This window comes from Haliotis rubra, unplaced genomic scaffold, assembly GCF_003918875.1.
Source record: "Haliotis rubra isolate DU_JTF1 unplaced genomic scaffold, ASM391887v1 Scf109, whole genome shotgun sequence".
Lineage (NCBI taxonomy): Eukaryota > Metazoa > Mollusca > Gastropoda > Lepetellida > Haliotidae > Haliotis > Haliotis rubra.
In genome coordinates this window covers 985,272-1,005,654 of record NW_025764992.1, presented here as the reverse complement: position 1 = coordinate 1,005,654, position 20,383 = coordinate 985,272, and the positions used below count along the sequence as shown (strand labels likewise).

General features: G+C 40.4%; 2 protein-coding genes across 2 annotated transcripts in view; one reads left to right on the top strand and one right to left on the bottom strand.

Moving 5' to 3' along the window:
• Window positions 1-3,363, top strand: part of LOC124282685 (cGMP-inhibited 3',5'-cyclic phosphodiesterase A-like) — a 186,795-nt gene extending 183,432 nt beyond the window's left edge. The window contains 1 exon segment of the mRNA XM_046718713.1: window positions 123-3,363. The gene's annotated coding sequence lies outside the window, so the exon portion shown is untranslated.
• On the bottom strand, window positions 711-16,943 carry LOC124283076 (excitatory amino acid transporter 2-like). The gene is made up of 8 exons (XM_046719102.1): window positions 16,742-16,943; window positions 15,827-16,036; window positions 14,662-14,733; window positions 12,252-12,378; window positions 11,336-11,569; window positions 10,493-10,687; window positions 9,353-9,487; window positions 711-795 (listed from the first exon to the last, which is right to left on the bottom strand). Exons 1-8 carry the CDS (start codon window positions 16,941-16,943, stop codon window positions 711-713), a joined length of 1,260 nt encoding a protein of 419 aa, XP_046575058.1.
• Between the last annotated feature and the right edge of the window lie 3,440 nt (window positions 16,944-20,383).

Below are 20,383 nucleotides of genomic sequence, written 5' to 3'. Positions count from 1 at the left end.
CACCTGTGTGGTGCAATCTGACTGAGGTATCACACCTGTGTGGTGCAATCTGACTGATATATCACACCTGTGTGGTGCAATCTGACTGAGGTATCACACCTGTGTGGTGCAATCTAACTGAGGTATCACACCTGTGTGGTGCAATCAGAGGTATCACACCTGTGTGGTGCAATCTAACTGAGGTATCACACCTGTGTGGTGCAATCTGAGGTATCACACCTGTGTGGTGCAATCTAACAGGTATCACACCTGTGTGGTGCAATCTAACTGAGGTATCACACCTGTGTGGTGCAATCAGAGGTATCACACCTGTGTGGTGCAATCTAACTGAGGTATGACACCTGTGTGGTGCAATCTAACTGAGGTATCACACCTGTGTGGTGCAATCTAACAGGTATCACACCTGTGTGGTGCAATCTGACTGTGATATCACACCTGTGTTGTGCAATCAGAGGTATCACACCTGTGGGGTGCAATCTGAAGTATTACGCTTGTGTGGTGCACTCAGAGATATCACACCTGTGTTGTGCAATCAGAGATATCACACCTGTGTGGTGAAATCTGACTGAGGTATCACCTGTGTTGTACAAAGTCACTAAGGTTGCATACCTGTTCTTACCTGAGATCACAGAGGCATGACACCTGTGTTTTCTGAAGTCACTGTGGTATGGTATACTAGTATACTCCTTGCAGCTCCCTTGACCAGTGGTCTAGTCACTGTGATACTGTATACTAGCATACTCCTTGCAGCTCCCTTGACCCAGTGGTCTAGTCTGCCAGAACAGTCCATGGAAGCTGAAACAGTATTTACAAACATGCATTATATTCTTATAAACAGAAATGTGGAAAATCATTTGAAGTTAAACTAATAATGCTAATATTGCCATGGCAACACTTTGTTGTTTACGAGCAGTGGACAAGCTGTAGGATTGTAGGTCTCACATGCAGAAATTGATCAATCTTGTTTAGGATTATCATTGTCTTAGTATAGCCTCAAGTATCTGCTAGTGGTCTCTACTGTCTCGACTGGTAGTGCCAACTGGGGTAGTGCTTGAAGATTCTAGCAGATTGTACTGTGACCAATTTTCAAGTCACTATATCCTGTGAATAAAAACTTGAAAATTGGGGAGATCTTTTTCAGATTAATGTTACTCAAGAAATGTTAAAAAGATTGATTTTGGAATAATTAGGTTTCAAATTATGTGGGCTGTGTTATGGTACTCTTGTGCACATGATGAGATGGTTTGTATACTTGGTGTATTTTTTGACAAATACGTGGTGATTATGGGTGATTCTGATCATGGTAAGATACTGATGTATTTTGTATGGAGGCAGACATCTCGAGTATTATGTTGTTGATTTGTTAGTGCAAGGATTTTTTGTATTTTAGAAAGTGTAATTTATTAGACGTAGCTGTAGTTCTCCACAATTAGTATTACTTCAGTATACAAGAATAATTTGGAACCGTTAAAATGAAAATGGATTCTGTTTTTTCTCAATATTTTTGTATTCTGGTTTTAATTATGCTTATAGAATTAAAACTAGGTGGACATTAGCTTAAAAATTGATTGAGGTCTACATGAAATATTGTTTGTTTTATGCTTTTATCATTGATTTAGGCTGAATGAAAAGCATATGCTGGCAAGTGGTTCCCTGGCATTAAATTAGGATGAAAAACAAACACATTACACAAATGTAGAATTGGATGATGGATGCAGGCTTGACAAAGGTTATTAATATGCTGGTGAGGATGTTGGGGGCATCTCATTCTTGTAAAAGTCAACTCCTGAGGACTATCTTGTAGGCTCTGTGACATGGTTGTCATAGTGACCATCCGATTCTTTGTATGGTCCAGCCATGATTGTTTGCAGGAATATTGCCAAGTGCAGTGTTAGACATTCACTCACTCACTCTAGTCAGTGGCCTGTTGTAGCACTTACCAAAATGCTTTCTTAAGTGGCTATTAAGCTGTAGAGTGTTGTAGAATTTGCCAAAATGCTTTGTATCCCAAAAGGTAAAAGTTAATGAATTGTAGGATACCTTTTCTGACTAGAGTACAGATACGACATGCTGGTGATGAGCTGATGGACTTGGTGCATACCTGCTGCTGCTGCAGCTCCATCACCTGGTGCTGCCAACAATGTAACTTATAACTTGACTGAAAGACAGTATTAAACATAAATATGGGGAATTATACTGTTTAAACAAGTTAAGGAACACATCTCTCATATTGCAACCGTTAATATGACATGCTGATTGACTGTAGTGATAGAGAAGTTGTCTTTGACTCTATTTTAGTAGTAATATTAATTTGTAAAACTCCCACTTGGTAGATTCGGATGTTTACTGTTTTTCGTGGAAAACACTGAAGTGATGAATTGCATGGTCATTTGGTTGGCGTAACTCTCTTTTCTTGTCACAACTTAATTTTGGATATCAAACTGTGTGATGTGATACTGGCTTGATTGAAATAGATTTTGAAATCCCATTTTAATAATTAAAGTGATTAAGCTGTTTTTCATTTGACTGGCAGTGGGATGTTTTTTTATTACAAATAGACTCTGTGGTGTTTAGTCATCTGTCTCTTTTTTCAAAATGAAGAATCAAAGTTTCATACCGTTTTAACACATGTCAATGCACTAACCTTCTATTTTGACATATATTTTAGATACAAAACATCATCCATTTTAACTTTGAATTTCATTTGTAAACTCGCCATATTTAGAATCATCTTTTTATGTGTTGTCTTTTAGTTAGATAACGGATTGTCTTTGTTCAAGGGGAATAACTCTTGTTTTTCACCTAAGGGAAACACTTGACTTCAGTGAATGACTTTTAAGAATGCAAAATGTTCGGTGACCTGAAAATATGTTATTGCTAAGTGTTCCATCTGTTTTTATCATGCATTTTGTGTAACACGTGTATGGATTACTCGGTAGCTCTCGTACTGGGTGTCGCCCTATGATAGCTGCCAACACCCGGAACTACTCGGTAGCTCTCGTACTGGGTGTCGCCCTATGTTAGCTGCCAACACCCGGAACTCCCCAGCACCATGTAACATTTCTGTGCCCTGTTTGATTGTGTCACTAATACAAGTCTACAAGGTATGTATATTTAATGTTTGATTTGTTTTAACATTTCTGTATCGATGGGTGTACAATTCAGACCAACGTGTATCTTGTCAGTCCTTCTGACAAATGTTGCAATGCTCAAGACGATGACTGGACTACTATAGCACTGACTTGGTATGTAGGCTCTTCAGCCACAAGAGCTGGGAACCGTGTTTCCACAGCCAGATGAAGTCACTGCAATGTACTGTTTTCAAAGCTTACCAGTAAATGCTCAATAAAACATAGGAAGTGATGCTTTTGTTTTGTATTTATAAGTTCTAAATCTTCAGCAGGAAGATATTATTCTACTGCAAAGGGCTTTGCAATAATGCCGCACCCAGAACGATGTTTGTACTGTTGGAGTGAGTGAGTATGGTTTTACGCCGCTTTTAGCAATATTCCAGCAACATCACGGCGGGGACACCAGAAATGGGCTTCACACATTGTACCCATGTGGGGAATCGAACCCGGGCCTTCGGCGTGACGAGCGAACGCTTTAACCACTAGGCTACCCCACAGCCCTTGTACTGTTGAAAATCAGGACAGTTCAGGATGTACTGTTTGATTGAAGTGAATGAGTTGGCTGCTTTGATCTACATTCCTGCAAGATCGCCACCAGAAATGGTCTTTACACGTTGTACCCATTTTGGGAATCTCCAGCCTGACGATTTAACACTTTAGACACTTGCCTACTCCGACTGATTTAATTTGGTTGCTTGTGGCCAAGCAAGTAGCAGTGTCAGGTTCAGCGTTGATTTACAAATGTACATATATACAAAGACTTGGATCAATATGTACAGTACTATTAGGACCTGGACCTGGACCAGAATGTACAGAACAATCGAGTCACATCTTTGGACGTATATGTACAGAACTATGACTGACTGACTGAGTTTGATTTTACGCCGCTTTTAGCAATATTCCAGCTACATCGCGGCGGGGGAACACCAGAAATGGGCTTCACACATTGTACCCATGTGGGGATTCGAACCCGGATCTTCGGCGTGACGAGCCAACGCCTTAACCACTAGGCTACCCCACCGCCCCTACAGAACTATGGGTACACAGATATGAAACAATATGTACAGAACCATGGACGTATTACGTGTCTGAAAGTGTACTTTGTAAGCAGTCATGGTTCAGTCCACAACACAAGATGTAGCCTATATTTTGTGGGAATAACTTGTAACATGATAACATTAACTGTTTAATGTAAGAACTTATGCCACAAATAAGGCACATTTGTGGTTTAAGTCTTCCCAAACCATTTATCAGTAGAATAAACTTTTGGCTTGGTTCTAAACCCCAAGGAAGACTCCGTTCCTGTGGATTTCAAAGAGCCATGTACAGAGAGATGCGTTGCTTGTCCTAGAGTATTCACCACACATTCCTGCCTCAATGATTAACCACAGGCCCAAACACAATCGATCAAGGGTTTTCCATGTATTAATAAGACGTAATTAGACCTAATACAATGTGTCTTCTCAGAAATGCAAAGAATTTGCTTAAATTCTTGCAATCTCAGAAAGAAAAAAGTTCAATTCTGTCAAAACATACAATTTTTCAAGTTTATACACGATTATGCCAGACGACAAAGTGATGTGAAAACGTCAGCCCTTGCTCTCGGGGTGGTGACCGTATAGACTAGTGAGAAAAAGTAACTGTGATTCATGGAGTGGTGTAAATTTCGTGTTATTGAAATAACAGACACACCCCATCCCCCAACTCCCTAACCCCTTGCGTTGATTCTGCCAAGTTGCCAGATAACAGAAATATAATGAGGGATGTTCTTCTTCATGTCAATTGAAGATTATCTCAACAGAGCTTGCGTGGTTCTGGTCCTGTCGTAGGCTTCGGTCCATCTTGCCCCAGTCATGTTGTAAGGGGAAGAGATCATGAGAAATAATACGTGCAGCATGTTGGTGGGGGATACTGGTGCAAGTTTGCAAAACTAAGGCAGATGACGATCTCGAACTATGTCGTCCCAGTAGCTTACACCATTCCAATTGTCGCTAACAATGAGATGTGTTCTTCCTTCATTTGTGATCTCATTGTGCTGGAACATGCTCGTACAAATCGTGAATCGCGAAATGTAAAGTCTTGATTATTTCATATTAGAATAAATGCAATTGTATTTGTTTTATTGACCTTTAAATATTGATCACAGGTTACGGTTTCTGTTGGTATATATAGTTACATCCCTGTCTCCAGTCAAGACAATTTATCTATAGTATATAGGATATATGTATGTATCTTAGTTACACGTGCACTCACACGATATATTTATATATTCTTACAAGAATCTCATTTTCAAGTACATTCATAAACGCTTGAGATATTTTACGGCCGTTTCCTAAGATTTATGGAGGTGAGGTGAGGTGAAATTGGGTTTAACGTCGTACTTGAGAATATTTCGCTCATATGACGACGTGCATGCGCGTGTATGTGTATGTGCGGCTGCTTGTACTAGCCCAGACTTAAGCTGGTTTTATAGTGCTAGCCCACTAAGATACCATGCCGCAGTGAAGCATGAATACCCCACTCAGACACATTATACTGTCTCCGAGCCGACCAGTCCTTGTTGTACCCATTAATGCCGAGCGCCAGGCAGGGACCAACAAGTACCATATTTTAACGTCTTTTGGTATGACGTGGTCGGGGATCGAACCCGCGACCTTCCGCTCTCCGGGCGGACGCTCTAACCACTACACCACGGAGGCGGTCTAAGATTTATGGAGCATGTGTTTGTAAAATATACTCGTGAAATGTTCATTTTGGTATTGATTTGAAATAAGATGTGTTTTTTCGAAATAATGATATGCAGAGTATATAACGTTCTGAGGAAGACATGCCACTCAGTGTAAATTCTGTGCACAGTTTTGAGCGTCAACTGCAAATAGATTCTCAGTGTTTGTGTAAAATGACGAATGCTATCGTGAAATGCATACATATGCGTTGCGTTCTATCGCCCCTAGCTTCAGCACCCATTCTCTATCCAAGTGGGATACGATGACATGTGTCAACCAAGTCAGTGAGCCTGACCACCCGATCCCGTAGTCGCCTCTTACGACAAGTATGGGCTGCTGAAGACCAATCGTAACCCGGATCTTCACTGGTGTAAACTTACCGTGTACTGACTGAGTATATATTTGCACTATAATTACTATAAATATCACAAATTATAAAAAAACACATGGTAGTCGTCTTCAATGACACTTAATCACAGTATTTGCATATTGTAGGTTCATTGTGAAAAGTTCCCTTATAACACAGTAAATCATAAAAAACAATGAACAGACTCGGGTAAGGCTACTATCACCTTTTTAATATAAATATAACGTATATATGGTTTACACATAAGTTCTCTTTAAATCGTAATAAGCAATGAACGGAACTGGGATGTGGCTTTTCTTACCTTCGTAATATTGAAGGCGACTATGCTTGTCGTAAAGGCGACTAACGGGATCGGGCGGTCAGGCTCGCATGACTTGGTTGACACATGTCATCGGTTCCCAATTGTGCAGATCGATGCTCATGCTGTTGGTCACATGCTTGTCTGGTCCAGACTCGATTATTTACAGACCACCGCCATATAGCTGGAATATTGCTGAGTGCGGCGTAAAACTAAACTCACTCACTCACTCACTTAATATTGATATAACCTATATATAGTTCACACATGAAGTTTTCTTCAAAACAAAAAACAGAATGAGATGATTATCTGGATTATCTGAAATGCAGATTAACGCAGGGAGATAAACTCGCTCAACACACTCAACAGTAACAAAGCTATGGACAATTTTCATAGCACATATCTTCCTTGTGGGGTCTGTATCTTGTTACTGCTGGCACTTGTTTGGCCAGTTGTTCCGGCTGCCTGTTCCGATTGTAAACCTAAAACTATGTGTTGTTCCAGTATAGTTTATTGATTTTAGAACTTGTGTCGTCATTTAGTGATTTCAAAAGTCAGTTCTGTACGTACTAATTTCTGGATGTTTCAATTTGGAAATCACTTCGTAACAGTTGCATGTTTAGAATGCCAAACATTTCAGACAAGATATAACACCATATACAGACAACACACATTTCTTGTGCTTGTATGGGAGTGCCTGCTCACACTATTTGTAAAATAGTCATTCGATTTCACATGGAAACCGTAACACCCATTATCCAAACCATCACGTCACAGTTATGTAGTTTCTCCCTGGGGAGTATACGAAATATTATGTAATGAGATTAAAACTGACAATGCATGGCGTCTCATCACTTATATATGCTCATTTACTTCAAGTGGATTGGTAATTTGTGAAGAAGACAACATAACAGAATGTACTGATATGATTCGCAATACATGAGAAACGCTCAAATAACGTTGGCATTAAACATTGATCTGTGAATTCTTTGCTCTACACAGTTTCATATTCATGGACAATAGACCCGTTAGCATGTGCACGATCAGTCCGAGGTTGGTCATCAGTGAATGGCTTCAGGAGATGATGGACACATGATGCAGCCATGCAGTCCCCACACACGTTGACGACTGTTGCAGTCCGACTCCTGTAAATGTATATCAGTGTAAAATATTCTTGAATTATCTAGATTCTGTGTAAAATCTGTTGCAATCTGTTGCAATCCGACACCTGTAAATGTATATCGATGTAAACTAGTCTTTAAACATCAAGATTCTGTGTAAATACGTTGCAGTCCGACTCATGTAAAGGTATATAGGTGTAAAATATTCCTTAATTATCAAGATTCTATGTAATATCTTTTTGCACTCCAACTGTAGCAATCCTATTCCTGCAAATGTATTTCGATGTAAAATATGTTATAAGTTCTGTGTAAAATCTCACCAAACACCACACGTAAATTTACCGTAGTACACCAGTGAAGATCGGGTCGCTCTGTCTAATCGTGTGTCACCATGCTCTAGATCTTCAGCGGAGATCTTGTCACTCTGTCTAATCGTGTGTCACCATGCTGTAGACCTTCAGTGGAGACCAGGTCACTCTGTCTAATCGTGTGTCACCGTGCCCTAGACCTTCAATAGTGATCAGGTCACTTTGTCTAATCGTGTGTCACCATGCTCTAGACCTTCAATAGTGATCTGGTCACTCTGTCTAATCGTGTGTCACCATGCTCTAGACCTTCAATAGGGATCAGGTCACTCTGTCTAATCGTGTGTCACCATGCTCTAGACCTTCAATAGTGATCAGGTCACTCTGTCTAATCGTGTGTCACCATGCTCTAGACCTTCAATAGTGATCGGGTCACTGTCTAATCGTGTGTCACCATGCCCTAGACCTTCAATAGTGATCAGGTCACTTTGTCTAATCGTGTGTCACCATGCTCCTAGACCTTCAATAGTGATCAATAGTGATCTCCTGTCTAATCGTGGTCACTTCAATAGTGTCTCAAATCGTGTGTCACCATGCTCTAGACCTTCAATAATGATCTGGTCACTGTCTAATCTCACCATGCTCTAGACAATCGTGTGTCACCATGCTCTAGACCTTCAATAGTGATCAGGTCACTGTCTAATCGTGTGTCACCATGCTCCTAGACCTTCAATAGTGATCAGGTCACTGTCTAATCGTGTGTCACCATGCCCTAGACCTTCAATAATCAGGTCACTGTCTAATCGTGTGTCACCATGCTCTAGACCTTCAATAGTGATCAGGTCACTCTGTCTAATCGTGTGTCACCATGCTCTAGACCTTCAATAGTGATCAGGTCACTGTCTAATCGTGTGTCACCATGCCCTAGACCTTCAATAGTGATCAGGTCACTTTGTCTAATCGTGTGTCACCATGCCCTAGACCTTCAATAGTGATCAGGTCCACTGTCTAATCGTCTGTCACCATGCCCTTGACCTTCAATAGTGATCAGGCCACTGTCTAATCGTCTGTCACCATGCCCTTGACCTTCAATAGTGATCAGGTCACTCTGTCTAATCGTGTGTCACCATGCCCTAGACCTTCAATAGTGATCAGGCCACTGTCTAATCGTCTGTCACCATGCCCTTGACCTTCAGTAGTGATCAGGCCACTGTCTAATCGTCTGTAACCATGCCCTTGACTTCAATAGTGATCAGGTCACTCTGTCTAATCGTGCGACATCATTCCCCTTTGTTGTTGATCAATATGTCCAGCCGTCAGTTTGTCTGTTCCTGAATCAACCGTCCTGTAACAGGTCGAATAACGCTATGTACAGCTGCCTTAACAACAACAAACATTACTTACATGAACCAGTCGACGGCGAGGAGCAGGGGGATGTCGTGTGTGGGGAGACCGGCCGAGGTCAGTATCATGACCAGGGTCGGGATGCCGCTGCCGGGGACACCAGTAATCCCAATACTGGCCATGATGTTGAGGAGGCTGCAACAAACCAAGGTCATGTCCAGCTGCGATTACACCATAGATGTCTTATTGGTGCTACAGACTCCAGGTTCGCTGAATTGGTTGACACGTCATCGTTTCTAAATTGAGTACTAGATTGATTCCCGTGCTATTGATCACTGGATTGTCTGGTTCAAACTCCATTATTTACAGACTTCCCCTATATAGCTGGAATATTGCTGAGTGCGACGTAAAACAACAAATAAACAAAAAATGAAGGCCAAAAGGAGTGCCAAGGTTGAAGGCGGCTACAATGTAACTAACAACAAATAGTGCGGTATTACATTCTGGTTGTGTTTTGGACGTTCACAGTAGTAAATGGTATAACTTGCGGCAGTTGTCTGAGTGTTATCAGTCGACCATTGTACAACTGGACATTGAAGGTCAATGAAGACCTTAGCAGATCTGTCACCATAAGGATGAAATAGTGCCGTTCTCACTCACTTTGCACGTCTGTGAGATTTGTTTGTTTTTGTTTATATTCCAGCTATATGATGGCGATCTGAAAATAATCGAGCCAGGACCAGACAATCTAGTGACTGACATCAGGAGAATCGACCATTGAGAAACGTTTATAAGCATCAAAGTCAGCGAACCTGACCACCCGATCCCGTTGAAGACTAATTGTTACCGGATCTTCGGGGTAACATCTACAAGAGGAGGCAGTAGCCACATAAATGAATACACAGAATTTGGAATTTGTGAAGAACGTAAATGATCCTCAAGTCCATCAAATCCATATTGCTCTAATGCGATATTTCCAGTACTTAGTTGCCTCCCTTTGGCGTGCAAGGATCCTACTGTCGTAGGTTCATATATCAACAAATTTGCTGTAGTAATGATGTAATGAAAATGCTGTTCCAAGTTCCGTCAATCCGTGCGTTCTCTCATATTCATATTCTTACAATCCTTAATCAGAACAAATAGTAAAATAATGTCGTTGAATTAAAAGAAATAGCACGGTATAAGCAACAGGGTTCTTACCAAAGATTTAAGACGTCAGCAAACCCAAGATTTATACCGTTAAGTTGGGCAACATAAACGGCACTGATACAATTGATCATAGCGGATCCATCCATGTTGATGGTAGCACCAATAGGCAGAACGAAGCGGGTGATGGTCTTGTGGACCTTCAAGTTCTCCTCGCAGCAACGTATTGACACCGGCAGTGTAGCAGAGCTGTGGATACACCATTGTCAGTTATTTTTACTTTTTGGACGTTTTTTGCCGAACGAAATCTGTTTCGGGAAACAATCCAGTCTGGTTAGTTTCTGGCATTTCATGTTTTCAAGTATGTGAGCTCGAACTTAGTCAGTTATTCCGCCATTTCAATATGAATACACAGAGAACAATATATGACCATTTGAAATTTTGTCAATGTCTCATTAAAAACTGTCGGTTGTCTCGAAGTAAAAACTCGGTCTCTGTGTTTTCCTTATTAAATCATCTTTTTGTGGTTATGTCGAACCTTAGTTAACTGGAACCATTTACGTAGACCCCTTCGACACGACGGCGATTGAGTGTATTTATTTTTTCCATTTATTTTCTCATTTTCTATATTAGCTGTAACAAACGTTTGTATCGAGATCACGAAACTTCCATTTAAAACAGGGGCGGTGGGGTAGCCTAGTGGTTAAAGCGTTGGCTCGTCACGCCGAAGACCCGGGTTCGAATTCCCATATGGATACAATGTGTGAAGCCCATTTCTGGTGTCCCCCGCCGTGATGTTGCTGGAATATTGCTAAAAGCGGCGTAAAACCAAAACTCAGTCAGTCAGTCCATTTAAAACAACTTGTGTTTGTAATGATGGCTCAACGTTCCACGTACCTGGACTCCGTGGCTAGCGCTGTAACCAGGGCTTGTACAACTCCATGCAATACTCGGTAGGCGTTTCTCCGTGTGACTATAAAGTACACCAGCGGTACGACCAGGAACATGTGGATGATGGCACCTGCCAGACCAGTGACCATGTAGATCCCAAGATGACGCGCCGTCCCTGCCAGGTCCTGTACCTCCAGAATCTTTCCCAGGATGAGACATAAAATCCCAACTGGAGAAAACCTGAAACAGAGAACTCGACTTCGATGGACATATCGGAGACGTTTTACACACACGTGGAGAGCCAGGTTAGAAATGTTCTTCAGCAACCCATAAGCGTGCTGACTTGATATATGTATTTCATTGTATCCCTGTTGTGTAGAATATTGCTGAGTACGGCGTAAAAAAACAAACAAATAAACCTTCTGTTGTATTTGTTATTTTTAAGTCCAGATTTTTTATATCCAGAAAAGAGGAGCCACTAAAATGCATGTTACAGGGGTTCTTAACAGAGACCTATTCAGTTCACTGATATTGCATTGTTTTACAGTGCATGGACAGAATGCACGTCTTAAACATTTCAGTCGTTTCAATCACGACGCTTTGTAAGATTGATCTGACAGTTTTCACCTTTGACCACATCAAGTAAACTATTTACTTTTATTGCATATCAAAGCGACAAAAAGTTGTTCGAGAAGGAGACTGCAGCAATCCCTGTTTTGGGACGAAAAACCCACGTAAGAGGTTATATATACGAATCATTCTGAAGTGCGATGGGGTGTCAAGAGACCTAAATGCTAGTTCGAATCCCAAAAGGAGCGACCCACCTTGACATAGTTTCACACTCAGTACGTACGGGTCAGTTACTAATACTCCATCTCCATGAGCAAAGCGTAATATAAGAAGGTACCAAACAACTACGTACCACATCACAATGCTAACCATTTTCATCGTGACGTTATTGAGAGTGGTGAAGAAGCCGAGCATGTGTTTTCCGCTGTCACCAAGCCTGCCCAGTATCACTCCGAACACAGCACAGTACAGCAACATACCTGTAAACACCATTTGTTTTAACACATTGAAAGAAATTGGGTGTTGCAATGCATGATTCCGGTTTTTAATCATTCCACAATTTGCAATGGGGGAAGCACATTCGTGACCATCTGGTGTTATTCCGAGACAAGCCGAATAGCGACTCTTGGAGGTCATACGTCACCACTCGCCCATTTCCGTAACCAAGAACGCTTATCTCCCACTTTCTAGTGAGTAGAACAGGGTGAACCTGAAACAGGTTCGTTACTGAGAAGTTTGATTGAGGGTAAATAGAACAATGTTGTGATTGAATGATAAATGGCCCCATAAATTCGAAAGAACAAATCAACTGACAATACTTAAAGTCCAACTTGGATTTTTTTCCGGAAACGAAGCTCACCCCTCTCTTTTGAGACTATGTTCGAAACGTTTCCATGGAAACCAAGAAAAATAAAAATGACAAAAATCTGCAAATAGCAAAAGGCACCACTTCAAGATCTGTCTCATATCTCTGCCAAGTTCTGTTGAAGGATATTGAACGGTTTTCGAGTTGTGCTCCGGAAACGAAGCCCACCTCTCCCTTTTGAGACGAACTCCGAATCGTTTCCATAGAAACCAAGAAAAATAAAAATGCCAAAAATCTGTAAATAGCAAAAGGCACCACTTTAGGTTCTGTTTGATATATCTACTAAGTTGGTTGAAAAATATTGAACGTTTTATGAGTAATGCTCCGGAAACAAAATGATAACGGACGGACGAGGCGTCCAGTATATCCCCCCGCATTACATGGGATAATAGCTTCAGTTTGTTCCTGTATTTGTATTTGGACTATTGCAGTATAATGTGTAGGTAACAGGTAGTAGATGATCTGTTCACTGAACCGTAAATGTTGTTGTTTTAAGGTGTCTGCGAACTGGCTATCTGCGTAATGAGAGGACACCCCAAGAACGAGCTCCATGTGCTATTAGTGCCCATCATACAGTGAACAAACGAAGACACATCTAAAACCATACTATTTACAAAATCCAACGATGAACATACTAAAAGCTCTTCTTCAATCAACTGGAAAAACTACTTTGCAGAATGTGTGTTATATTCTTCTAAAGTCACACGCCTTATTGCAAAAAAAATCATAATTAAATCATGCTGTATATCTATTTCATGTGTATATAAATGTAATTTTGGTCAGTGGCCTTATACTGAAATAAAACCTGTCTGTCTGTCTGTCATATGTCCGATAAACAATTACCAGCTGATAATAAAGTACGGCAGCAAACCGAAACATGAGTCTCATTAACCTATTCAGACAATGACCTACTTTTCAGCCGATCCGAATTTTCTCGTGTAAAAGTGAAAAGAGACACCACAAGCAACTATGGTTACACTGAACTCCAATTTCTTGTTTCATAAGAAAATGGGTTTTTTTCAAGTTAATTTGAATTTTAAACTTTAATAACATCGTATTTCTATATTTTATGGCGAGGTGTAGGCAGCATGACCTTAACTAAGACGTCACACACTGCCCATGTGTGATGAGGTCGTAAAATTCATCTGGGTCTTGTTACACCTGTAATGTGTTCTTTGCGCTTATTCAGTGTAGTTTTGTAACGCACAGCGTGATTGGTATGATATCAAGTCCGTACCAGATCTTCAAACTTTTCTAGCGGCAGAGCCTCGTTTTGAGATTTCCACGATTTCCAGATTTCCGTTTGTCAGAGCACGCTGCACAACGTGTTTACAAGGATTAGAAGGAGCGTAGTGTTGCAATATACAAGTGCTTAGATGTATCAAATAATACTGATTAATATTTATGTATTCAGTTGAATGAATTGGTCTCATAATTCTGGACTGGTTATTGTACTAAGTTGCCCTATAGGACGGAACCCAGTCAGCAGTAAACGAGACTGTTGTGTAATCAATGTTTTGACTTGGAATATAATACGTAATGTTATTGCCCAAGGCATGTTATTGCCCAAGGCATGAAGTAAAATCAATTTAAATTTTGAATTTTTTTTGAAGCAGAACGTTATGTAGATTTGAAATTTAGATAATTAGAAAACTTATTGGGCCATGTTCAACACAGTTAGGATCATATCGTCATTTATCTTGACCCCACATACTCTGAGTTGTATATGTATATATATATATTTTGCAATGTTTTCAGGTCCCACAGACGTCCTACCAATCACCCACCAATGGCATTAAGACCAGGTTGGTAGGTGAGTTTTCCAACCCATTCTTCGTCATTTCTCATGTCTGTGGATGTGTTTAGAGTCTTGTTGGGTGACACAATCTCATTCTGCCTGGGACGAAGTTCGAAGACTGTGCGTGTTGACTGAATTGCTGCACGTACCATGTTGTCTGGAAACATGTTCCTGCAGAGAGAGTGTGAAAATATATAATATATAAAACATCAATGTAAAATGATAACTAATCTCGATCATCCGTCCAAACTAACGCACACACAGGACTCTCTTGATCTAGCTCTGTCAGTTCCCTATATTCTTAAAAAAATTTTTAAGTCCGTGGGCCATGTTCACAAAACGAACATGAGTGACAGTAATATTAATGGCGCTCTAGTTACGCCTGGACAATAATCACAGTCAGATAATTGTCACAATACAACTTACAACTTGGACACTACAGAAACAGTTTTCAAACAGGGATTAAACACTGACATAATTTATTTTGAATCTCTGATGCGTTGTCGCTGGTACGATCAGAGTTGCTCATATCTGTCTCCAATATCCACAGAAGCTTCTATTTCATAATCGTGCAACCACTTGCTCAAAGCACATATTGCGTGATACAATCTGCGTGTTCGTTAATATTGAACTGTCTGTATGTAAATAATGGAGACGGGGTCACACAATCGAGTGATTAACATCATGAGCATCTATCGACGCCAACAGCCATCATTTGTTGTCTATACAGAAATTCCGCTACAGGTCTCATGGTGGCAGAACCTTCTGAAAAGCTGCTCCAGTACAATAAGTCTGGCCCCGATTTCTCGAAACAAACTTAAGTTTTTACTCAAATTTCGAACTGAGTTTGACAAATTGAAACAGCTGAATTTTTAACTCAATTGTATTTTTGAAATAAAAAAGCCCATACAAACTTAAGTAATCTATCCACCAAGCTAAAATTGTCTACCGTGTTTGAGTTTAATATCGATTTCAGTTCATTCTGAGAAATGCATTTTCCTGTGTTTTCTCAAATCAGACTTAAGTTTGTTTCGAGAAATCGGGGCCTGGTTTGAACACGCACTTCTTCAGATAGGCATACAACTGAATACAATTAATTATTAATTACTTATTTATATGGAGCCTCTTTCCAGTCAATGAAAGTCTGCTCAAAGGCGTTTTTTATCAGAGCTGTTTTCTTCATTGACTGGAAGGAGGCTCTATAAAAATAACTAATGATTAATTGATAAATTAATTATTATTATTTCTCCCTCACCTTACTTACCTGACAAGATCCAGAACGACCTGCCCGGGGAAGGGGGAGTGTACGGGGTGGCAGGTGGTACGAAGGAGACTGCAGCACCCACCAGACCAGGCCTGATGGTGAACACCAGCAGCACACCAATCAACAGCGAGATCACGGTGGATGTAATGTAATAGCCCATGGTCAAAAGTCCCAGTTTCCCTGACGATTTGCTGTCCACATTTGCAATACCTGACAATCAGTATAGCGCTTGAAAAGTTCTCACTCTTTGTAAACTACTGTATATTTATGATGGAAATGCGATTAACCAAAAATAGTTTTGGCTAAGGATTCTTCATCAGCCAAAACACGTTATATCTCTTTCAAATGATGATGTTTTGAAAGTGTATACAAAACTCGAATGATAAATGAGACGTTACGGTTATAACCCTGTATGATGATGATGTATATAATGCCCCAAACGCACTAAGCCTATAGCTACTTATAGTGGAGTGACGTCGGGGTGTTGTATGGAAGTCATTAGGGGCGGTGCGGTAGCCTAGTGGTTAAAGCGTTCGCTCGTCACGCCGAAGACCCGGGTTCGGTTCCCCACATGGGTACAATGTGTGAAGCTCATTTCTGGTGTCCCCCGCCGTGATATTGCTGGAATATTGCTAAAAGCGGCGTAAACCCATACTCACTCACTCACTCACTGGAAGTTATCAAGCAGTTTCATGGTGGCCGTTTGTCGTTGTGAGCATAACCATGTGAACACTGGACACAAACTGGCCTTGCTCCTGGTTCAAGAGAATTACACTTCGAAAAGAAAACAACACACGCTGTTTTAACGAAAACATCCTTACAGAATTTACAAAATGAGTGTTGACATTTTCCATCGGGACCCACCTGTGATCGGGACACACCTGTGATCGGGACCCACCTGTGATCGGGACCCACCTGTGATCATACTTGCAACTATCAGGGGGAGAATCAGCGTCTTCAACATCCTCATGAATACCTCTCCGGGGAAGCCGAGGAGTTGGATGGTGTTTGGGGTGAGGTTAAGCTGACGACAGAACCCCCCGATGACACCTCCTAGAACCACCGACATGATGGTGGCCACCAGCAGGCCATTTGTTCGAAGACATCTGCACGCCATTACCTTGGGGGGAAAAAACAAACAAAAAAGCACGTTGGTGTATATATATATTTTTTTTTTTTAACGCCGCCCTCAGCAATATTTTAGATATATGGTCTGTAAATAATCGAGTCTGGCCACCCGATCCTGTTAGACGCCTCTTACGACAAAGATGGGTTGCTGAAGACCAATTGTAACCCGGATCTTCACAAGTCTGGGGTGTACATATGATCGATGCTAGATATAATGTGTAAACTGTTAAATACGTCAGTGGGGTAATCGTGTTTGTATCTCTGTCACAAATGAAGAAGAAGAAAAAAATAACAACAAAAACAAACAAACAAAAACGAAGTAAACACTTCAAAATTGGATTTGCTACTGGGATGAAAGATTCTAAACCAACAAGGGTAGCTGTATTAAGTGCACAACAGTCAAGTAAGCCGTGCTTGTTTCATTTTAAGCCTGTATCAAACATGGCTGTTAACCTTCTTTTGTCCGGTATTGTAGGTGAGGTGAAACATACACGATTGTTTCACTCATATAACGACGTTCATGAGGTGTGTTTGTGTTTGTGTTTGGTGTGTGCTTGCGTCTGTGTGTGTTAGTGAGTGAGTGAGTGAGTTAAAATTTATAGTCACATCGGCAATATTTCAGCCATATTGTGACTTAAAAAGTTATAAATTAACAATAAACACAATTACATTATAAAACACCTGTCGACGAAGGACAGTAAAACAACTAGATTATCACAGTGATAAATTTAAGACTAGTAATTAAATCTAAAATATGTTACTTTTAAATGACAATACAATATAAAAACCAGCTATAGATTGCCAACAACTGAAGGTAGATCACCATACTAGGGACCATGGGGACTTACAGTACATTTGCTTCCTGCATGGACCCTAGCTGGATTTACACCATCCCTTCAGCCATTAGCAATTTAGCAAATCTAGCCATACATTAAAAGAACAGGTATTCTACGATTAAAAAAGTGGAACGTTTAAATTTACTTCGAATGTTTGGGGACTTACATACCCTCTCAGGAGGACAATAATTTTACAGTACTTTAACCCCCCTCGAGGATACAGCCACTAACAATCTTAGTTACTAATTCAAACTTCCAATCCTAAAATATGTATGTATTTACAAATCATTTAACAAATCTAATTATTTTAAAGATGCAATAATTAAATGAGAACTGATACTATTAAAAAGATCCTTCATAGTTCGTGATTTAAAATATGTATCCCTTGTGATGGAATATTCAACACAGTCAAGCAAGACATGCTTGACCGTGATTCTTTCATCACAAGGGATACAAACTGGAGGATCCTCACCTTTCAATAGGTATTCATGAGTATATCTTGTGTGGCCAATACGACATCGTCGTATGATGACCTCTTCAAATCTGGACTGACAACCCAAGTAAGTGTAACCGATATAGGGTTTTATTCATGTAATTTATTGATACCTACTTGGGTGTCCCACTTCTTCTGCATCAGATCACGGATGTAAGTTCTAATGCAAGCTTTGTAATCAGAGTAAGGAATAAGAAGTGGTGTCACAGATTTATTGAGTGCTGCCTTGGCAGCAAGATCGGCCATAGTATTCCCAGAAATGCCAACATGGCTGGGTAACCAACAGAGGACGATGTTGTATTGGCCAGTTGCAAGATCATTATATAATTCTAGAATTTCTATTAAAAGTGGATGTTTACAAGAAATATGTTTAATCGCCTGAAGACAAGAAAGAGAGTCAGAAAAGATTATGTATTGTTTATATTTAGGCTGTCTATTTATATATTTAAGAGCTGTTAGTATTGCGTTTAGTTTCTGCTGTCATTGGGTAATCTGGAAGATATTGTTTTGGACCCAATGACAGTGTGTGTTAGTGGTTTTGTGTGTGGTTTGTGAGCATTTGTGCTTGCGTCTGTGTGTAAGCATGCGTGCGTACACATGCGTGCGTGGGTGTGAGTGTGCGGTTGTGGTCATGTGTGTGGGTGGTTTTGGTTATGTGTGTGTGATTGTGAGCGTGCGTGTGTGTGCTGGTCTGATGACAGTTCCAGAGTACAAACCCACTGTGATTCCATGGTTCACGTCGACAAGGATAATACAATTATACACACTACACTGATTTTCAGTAGCCAGTCTTTGTCTTATCCTCGCAATGCCGAGTGCCAGGAAGGAGAACTACTACGTTTTTCAACGTAGGAGTTTGACATATATGACTTTCCGATATTTTAAGAAAGGGCAAAGAAACAAGTAATGAAATTCATCGCCATAATCGCACAAGTCGCGGCCGTTCCATATCCTACGTTTTGCAGCCTTATGAAGGTGAGTGTTTACAGCCCAACGCCACATACAGTATTCCTACAAGGCGACAGCGGCCTGTAAACATTTAACAAACCTGACAATCAGGTGACCGATGAATCAGACTTCCACTGGAAATTATAACAGCTAATACTTACATTGATATGCCGCCCGAGCATTTGCACCTATAACGGCTATTGAAACAATACACAATTGCACAATGTCAATAATGAAATTTTGTGAATTCATGTGTTGTGAATCATTAGTATTGTCAACGCGTGGTGTACGTGTCGACTGGGGAATTAGCTCATAATTAAGATGAAGTGTGCGTTGACGAAGACGAAGTAATACGTTGAACTCAAACTTCTTTAGTTACATGACAGACAAATACACAAGACATAAATGTGGTGAGCGGATTACTTGCTCAACCCCAGGGCGTTTCCAACGAGCAGCATTCTCCTGCTCGTGGTCGTCCCTACAGACAGTCGGAATACCGGAATCGTCCTCCTTCACCGTCTAGATGTGAGCATACTAAGTATATATATACAGTTTTTGATACAATGGACAGGCGACGACTCAACAATGGACAGACAGAAAAACAATAGCACTTCCTTGACCAGTTGATGTGATGGCAGACACGGCCAAGGGGATGACCATGTACGTTATAAATGTCATATACAGTAATTAATTGCCTGACAAGTCAATGTACAATGCGGAAGTGATAAGGATTGCATAGAATACAGATTAGCATCATATAAATAATGACAATAAAGTCTCACATGTCTTGACTACATAGTTTTTGACTTTTTAAATATTTGGACGATGGCTGTCCTGAATTAGTCCCTATAACAGTATATTTACATACACGTTATATAAACTTGAGGCTTTTAGACTAGGTATGAAGCTGTATTTTCACATTCACTTCTCGGTTCAAAATGAAAAGAATACGGGCTTTGACATTCATTGTACTTACCTAGGCCTGTCCTGCTTTGACATGTGTAGATTCTCACCAAGGGACAATGTGTGGAGTATATTGTTTTTCTCCATGAGATATTTATCACCCGAGAGCCCTTCAGTGCCATATGGTTGCACCATTAAGCTTGTAACATGATATATTTATATTCATAAGTTGTGTCATGGTAATTACAT